Here is a 6,940-nt window from a genome sequence, read left to right as displayed (position 1 = left end):
AAATAATAATAATAATAATAATAATAATAATAATAATAATAAATAAATAAATAAATAAATAAATGTATGATTATCTCATGAATCCTAATGGCCACTATTTGAAATTGTGTTTTTTTGAATATTGATTTAATTTTCAAAATTAACCATACTGTGGCACATTCGAACGAACATGGCAACCTTCTAAATTACGCTTTGTGTTCTTGCTGCTACTATTTTACCTGAAAACTAACACTCGCCGTAACTCTATGCATTACTTAAGACTGAAAAAAACATTTTCAGATTTTAATAATCTATTTTTGTTTACATTTACCATTTACACGCAATGTGGCACATTAATCCTGATGTGTGGAGTACCTACATCAAATAAAAACAAAAAACATTGTTCAAAAACTGTTGTTTTTTATGTTTGTCGGAAGGCGCCCCCTTGTGGTCAACACAGTTCAACAACACATTCGCGGGCGCCAAACTCCAGCAACCGGAGTGGGAGACACATGACAGGCCTACCAGCTAAGCCCTGCGATTAGAGGAGCTGGAATCATGTTCGTCGCTCGCAGCATCGCCGCTGACCATAAAGATCTCATCCACGATGTCTCGTACGATTTTCACGGGCGCAGAATGGCGACTTGTTCCAGCGACCAAAGCGTCAAGGTGAGCTAGACTAGGCGCTAATGCTGAAGCTCAGCCTAGCATGTTAGCATTCCCCACGTTAGACCCTGTTAGCTCTGTAAACATTATTGACTCATTTAAGTTGAGTTGTTTGAGAAAATGTAAGCCTCCTTTAGAACAAGGCAGCTTTACATTACAAATAGGGCTAAATAAGCTCGTTTTACATATAGCTAGTCCGACTGAGTCAACTAGATAGAAAGAATTTTGTTTAGTTTAAAATGATCTAAACAAAAGGTGTAAATGTGCACTGATAATGTCACGGCACTAATATCTTTGAGTGAATTTCTGCCTCTCAGGTTTGGGATAAAAGTGAGAATGGAGAGTGGCAGTGCACAGCCAGCTGGAAGGTAAGCACCTTTGCTTTCTGTCATTGTAAAACTTGCTGCCGTATAAATCCCTGTTAGGCTGGTATACATGAAGGGCTGTCACTAATGACTACCTTCTTATTAAGCTGTCATCAAATCAATAAATTGATTAAATGTTAGTTCTGAAAACAGGGGTCGTGAGGCAAAACCTGTTGGAGTCCTTGAGATGATTTTCAGAGATCAAACTAATGAAAAAAATACGATATATTGAAAGCAGATGTGTGCAGTTGATTTTACAACAGAATTACAAATAGATAAAAAACAGTCTGGAATTGAGCCTTCTTTTGTTGTTGCACTACTGTTTTATTGATTTTCTTGTAAGTCATGGAGTTAACTGATAGACTATTTGAGATCAGTTTCTGATGTGGATCGGATGCTAAAAAGTTTGGGAAGCTCTACAGTGGAGCCCCGGTATTCTCTGAGGTTAGGAACCCCAGAGAATAGTCTGCGAATAGTTGAATTCTGCAAATAACTGACCGACTTTTTTATCTGAAAAGTCGTTTAATATGGCAAAACAGTTGCTTAGTTGGCAACAGTGTGGTGACTGTTGTTAACTGCAAACATACAGATGTGACATGGTTGACGTGTCTGTCAGTCAAATCTGTCTAAAAGCGAAGTAATAGAGAACAGTGGTTGGTTCTTAGACTTTTGCCAGCGTAGATGAGATCGGCTTCACATGTACGTATCGGCCGATCTCCCAAAATTAAGAAAATCTTTGCGGATTTACCGGTTCAACCCTACTATATATGTAATGTTTTATTCCTTTATTTATTTTCAAAGGTAGTGGGTGCAGCTTATATTCAGGTGTGCTCAATACCGTTTAAATTGAAGTAAATTAAAATTAAAATGTACCATAAAAATGATGTTTACTAAAAACATAATTCTTGGCATATATATCGGCATTAACGTCAGTGTCGATGTTAGCCATTTTATAGCATAGAAATATCAGTTTCTATAGTACAACTTGGCTGATATTATCAACTAATGTTTATTTCCTTCTTGCCAAGCAATGTCACCTGTGGAGTCATTTGTTCAAGGTATTGAGAGGGAGATATATATATATATATATATATATATATATATATATATATATATATATTAATGTTGTCTTTAGCCCAGATGTTAACATCAGTGCATCGCTAATCATGTTATTGATTTGTCCTGGGAGCCTTATGAACACTGTGACATATTTACCTTATTGCTGCAAATACTGTGAAACTGGCTTTAGTTTGAGAAACGTATCCCTTTGTCGGGTGCAGACCCACAGTGGATCGGTGTGGAGAGTGACCTGGGCTCACCCGGAGTTCGGCCAGGTCCTGGCCTCCTGCTCGTTTGACCGAACAGCCGCCGTCTGGGAGGAGATCGTCGGGGAGTCCAACGACAAGCAGCGAGGCCTGAGCCACTGGGTCAGCGCAGCCGCTAGCTGTTTGAAAACCAGCCCCGACTTGATTCTTGTCGTGTTGAGTTTTAACCCAGGCCGTCCACATCGCCTCTGTCCAGATCAAGAGAACCACGCTGGTGGACAGCAGAACGTCGGTGACGGACGTGAAGTTTGCGCCTAAACACATGGGTCTGATGCTGGCCACCTGCTCTGCAGACGGCGTGGTGAGGATCTACGAGGCTCCGGACGTGATGAACCTGAGCCAGTGGTCTCTGCAGCACGAGATCTCCTGCAAGCTCAGCTGCAGCTGCATATCGTGGAATCCCTCGAGGTACTGCACCCGTGTTCACCACACAGCAGGTTCCTACCAGGTCTGGCTGGGTCCCACGTCTGCTTTCCTTTAATGTCTGATTCAAATCCTTATTCTAATCTCCAGACTAAAAACACTCATTTTCGGAAACTCAGTTTGTATTCAGTAGTTAAAAGTAGTGAACTTTGACCATAGAGAAAACAGTGTTTTCAACAGAAACTGTTGGGAGTTCAACAGACGATGAAGGGATTAAAAGATCATCCCTGTTTATGCATCAGTACGGTCGTCTTGTACCTTTATTTGATTTTATTTCAACAACTCAAACTACGTGTTTTGTGCATTCCAAACATGGGATGTTTCTATTTTAATGCATATATAAAAACCTCCTGATCAGCTGTTGGAGCCACTTAGGCGAAGAATGTAGCAGCACCTTTCTTGTACTGCAACATGAAAGCATTAGAAATGTTACTAACACTGTTCATTTGTGTCGTTCTCCCTAATAATTTTCATGTTGAAGAAAGCGGTGTGTAGTTGGATTTTTTTTTCCATATATATTTTTCTTATTGCCGTTTTCATCAGGTTTCATTATCTTCCAAGCCTGCATCAGCAGTTAGCACTTCCTGTTATTTACCCTGAACACCGTGTTGGTGCTCAGCGTACAATATTCTCCACTTAAGGAAGATAAACTGTCTCCAAAAGTTTTGAACAGTAAAATCAGTTAAAATAAATAAATAAATAAATAAATAAAACACACCAAGTTATTTTTAAGTTGCCATGTAAATAATTTCTTAGAAAGCATTAAAAACTTTCCTAATCTTATCATTGGATTTTAGCAGATTTTAGCTGTTGTAGGATTTCTCTTTTGTCTTTTGGCAAAAGACCACGAGACATTTCTCCCTCTTGACTCAAAGGTTTGCTTTGCCTGTATTTACCCAGAATGCCCGGTCCTATAATAGGTTTCCTGCTTTTGAAGCAGTCTCCCTTTCAACTTGGCGTTGACATGTGCATTCAAAGCACACCAGAGTTCACGTCAACCAAACCCAGGTCTAGGTTTGTAGGCGGACCAGAAGTTTCTTTTTTGGTCCGCATCAGGAGTTTAATTCTGCATTCACACCTCCCCAAACCAACTACAGTTCAGTTAAAGAGGATGATCAGGGCTGGTGTGAATGCAGCCTAAATGATAGCTTCTCCTCGCAAACTATTTTCTCTGTGAATTGAAATATTATTGTTCTTAAAATGTCCTTTTTGTTGCACACTGTCTCCCTGCAGTTCTCGAGCCCACCCCCCTATGTTCGCCGTGGGCAGCGATGACAGCAACGTGACGTACGGTGGGAAGGTTCAGATCTACGAATACAACGAAAACACGCGGTAAGAACCCCGTTCTGGTAGATTCCAGTACGGAGTACAAACCGCAGCAGCTATGAGTCGTATTGTCCTGTTCCAAAGGAAATACAGTAAAGCAGAAACGCTGATGACGGTCACCGACGCCGTCCACGACATCGCCTTCGCCCCCAACCTGGGCAGATCTTTCCATGTGCTCGCCATTGCAACCAAAGACGTCCGGATATTTAAGCTCGTCCCTTTGAGGTAACGTCACAGAGAGGGTTATTCCACGATTGCGTTTGCTCAAGTCAGAATCTTTATTGTACCCACTTGTTGAGGTGAAACTAACACTGCTTTGTTCTGGATTCCTCTCTGTCAGGAAGGAGAGCACGGCTACCGGACCCACCAAGATTGAGGTCCAGATCATGGCTCAGTTCGACAACCATAACTCCCAGGTGTGGCGTGTGAGCTGGAACATCACCAGCACCCTGCTGGCCTCGTCTGGAGACGATGGCTGCGTACGTCTGTGGAAAGGTGGGACGCTGGTTCAAAACTGTTTACAAAACCGTTTACCCGTCACCTTTTTCTTCTTCTTCTTCTTTCTTCAACTTTGTTGCTTTTTTTGTATGTTACAAGCTTCAGATTCTAGAAGTGTTTATATGCCAAATACAATAAAAGCCTTTCAGGTGACATCAGTAATGAGGGAAAATAAACTTTAGGACAATTTGAAAACAGATTTTCATTTCAGTTGTTCAGAAAAATTAAACATCTATGATAATGTGTGTTGGTTATCCTCTGCTATGTGAATTAGTTTGGACACCATACCCAGCAGGGGGCAGAAGAGGCCAGTCTATCTTCTTTTTTTTTTCTGTTTTTTTGGAGGTCTCGGTGTATTGAAGCAACACTTCCAGCTGATGTTTCGGTGTTTCCTTCTGCAGCTAACTACATGGAGAACTGGAAGTGCACGGGCATCCTGAAAGGAGACGGCAGCCCCCTGACGGGCTCATCCGGTCAGCCCACAGCCATGAGCACGGTGGTGGGCTCCTCCGTTCAGAACTCCCAGAACATCCTAAACGGGATGTCAGCAGGAAGGTAGGTGGTGTGGTGCCGCCTGCCGCCACTCACCCAGCCCGAGACCAACCGATAGAACTGCTAACCTTACCGTGCCTCACACTGATTGGAGTGCAGCTGACCACTGACAACAAACCTGGACTCACACTGGTCTGGATCAGGCCTTTAGAGCTGGTGTGTATGTATGCGTGTGTGTGTGTGTGTCTGTTGGCTTCTCCTTGATTTATACTGATGCATGTTATGAGCGGCGTTTATGTTTCCCCTTTACTTTTCCATTAAGGACTAACTGTTTATTTACTAGTAAGAAATAAGTCAAATAAACTTGTTTATATGAATTTGATTTGTGGTTATTATTTGAGCTGCTAAAGTTACTTGAAGGGAATCGGCGAACTGTGAGCTGTGTGAAGTTAATGTTTCCATCAGGAGCGTATCCGCACCCCGGGGACAGTTTCCAACTCCATCATTCCAAGTTCTCCTTGTTTGTCTGTTCAAATGAATGTATCCTGGTGCCAGTCTGGCCACGCCGTCTTCCTCTGGAGGAAGTAAACGCTTTAATGAACGCTTTTAACCAGCTGAGAATGTGAGGATGAATACAGCCATTTTTAGAATGACAGAGAATCTCATTTTCATTTATACAAATTCAATTCCTAAGCAGTAAAGCTCACATGGGGGATATTGCACGTAACCACTTTATATAAATTTTTAATTGAGTTAATTTCAGGGTCTGTAATTAATCTCCCTTTTAATTGAGAAAAAGAAAGCAACATTTTCAGTTTTAAAGGCCCTTTTGTTGCTAAATTATTGAATAAATAGACATGTGAGCTCAACAACAAAGATATTTCTGGTTTTTAATCTCTTATTTAGGTTAATTAACCATAAAGTGCAAAATGCTACTCATTCAGCTTTCCAGTGTTTCAGGAACTCCTGATCATTCATCGGACTTCTTTGGAAAAATTATTCTTTAGAAATGCAGACTGTGGACGCTGACATCAGCTGCTTGTGTTCAGCACCAAGATGCTATTTTAGGGTTGGATAACTTCTCTGATAGGCTAACTCCTTCTAGCACAACCTGAACACAAAAATGGTCTTTTCCAGCGTCCAATCAGATCGTTTGTTGAAGTTAAAATGAACCGCCGGTGGGCCAATAGAAGCAGCTCTGTCGTCCATGATTGTTGTTTATGGATATTGCTTGTGCGTCAGATTTATGGGTGCATCAGTAACATGCAAATACAATGGTTCCGGCCGGAACATTCAAATGTAAAAAAAAAATAAAATAAAGCTGTTGAGGGCTCATTACAATCTACGTAATTAATTAATAGAAATTAACGTGTTAAAGTCTCAGCCCTAGTAAATTTGTAAGATTAAAATATTTCATTACTTAAAGAATAATTTTCTTACATTTGCAACAATAAAAAGTGCATAATATACTAGCTTGACAAGCGTGGCAGAAAAATTGAATCAGGACTAACTGGTTCTGACAGAGATTCAATATGTGGCTGTATTTATTTTCAATCTAACTCCTGTCTCGAATTATAATAATTATAGACCCAACTCTTGATTCACATCTAACACAAGTAACAGAATCAGTTCACTGTGTGAAATTCTCTTAAATGTTTATTTTTGTATATTTTCAGATTTCTGTACACAGTGTCCTAGATAGGGATGCACCAATGTGAAAATTTGGGCTGATATTGATATCTGATACTAATATTGCTGATATGGACGATAGCTGATATTTATGATACATTTTTTCTTCAGTTAGAGCCTCCACAATCTTACGCAGCATCACTACAGTGGTCCCTACCAGGAGAGGAGTCGGGGGGG

The 6,940-nt window shown here is 40.7% G+C and overlaps 1 protein-coding gene across 2 annotated transcripts in view; it reads left to right on the top strand.

The window, feature by feature from the left end:
* The first annotated feature begins 411 nt into the window (after positions 1-411).
* seh1l (SEH1-like (S. cerevisiae)) overlaps positions 412-6,940 on the top strand; it is a 10,910-nt gene continuing 4,381 nt past the window's right edge. Inside the window, exons 1-8 of one of the 2 annotated variants that reach the window (XM_015050700.1) lie at positions 412-648; positions 963-1,013; positions 2,291-2,437; positions 2,532-2,743; positions 3,992-4,090; positions 4,169-4,309; positions 4,425-4,579; positions 4,984-5,137. In XM_015050700.1, coding sequence (XP_014906186.1) covers positions 538-648; positions 963-1,013; positions 2,291-2,437; positions 2,532-2,743; positions 3,992-4,090; positions 4,169-4,309; positions 4,425-4,579; positions 4,984-5,137 — 1,070 coding nt within the window. In that variant the 5' untranslated portion in view covers positions 412-537. The remainder of the gene's footprint in view (positions 649-962; positions 1,014-2,290; positions 2,438-2,531; positions 2,744-3,991; positions 4,091-4,168; positions 4,310-4,424; positions 4,580-4,983; positions 5,138-6,940) is intronic. The other variant, XM_015050701.1, reaches the window with a different exon arrangement.

Source organism: Poecilia latipinna, unplaced genomic scaffold (assembly GCF_001443285.1).
Source record: "Poecilia latipinna isolate Pla-1442-1.1 unplaced genomic scaffold, P_latipinna-1.0 Scaffold1006, whole genome shotgun sequence".
Lineage (NCBI taxonomy): Eukaryota > Metazoa > Chordata > Actinopteri > Cyprinodontiformes > Poeciliidae > Poecilia > Poecilia latipinna.
Note: the sequence above shows the minus strand (reverse complement) of the source record. Positions and strands in the feature narration are given on the sequence as shown.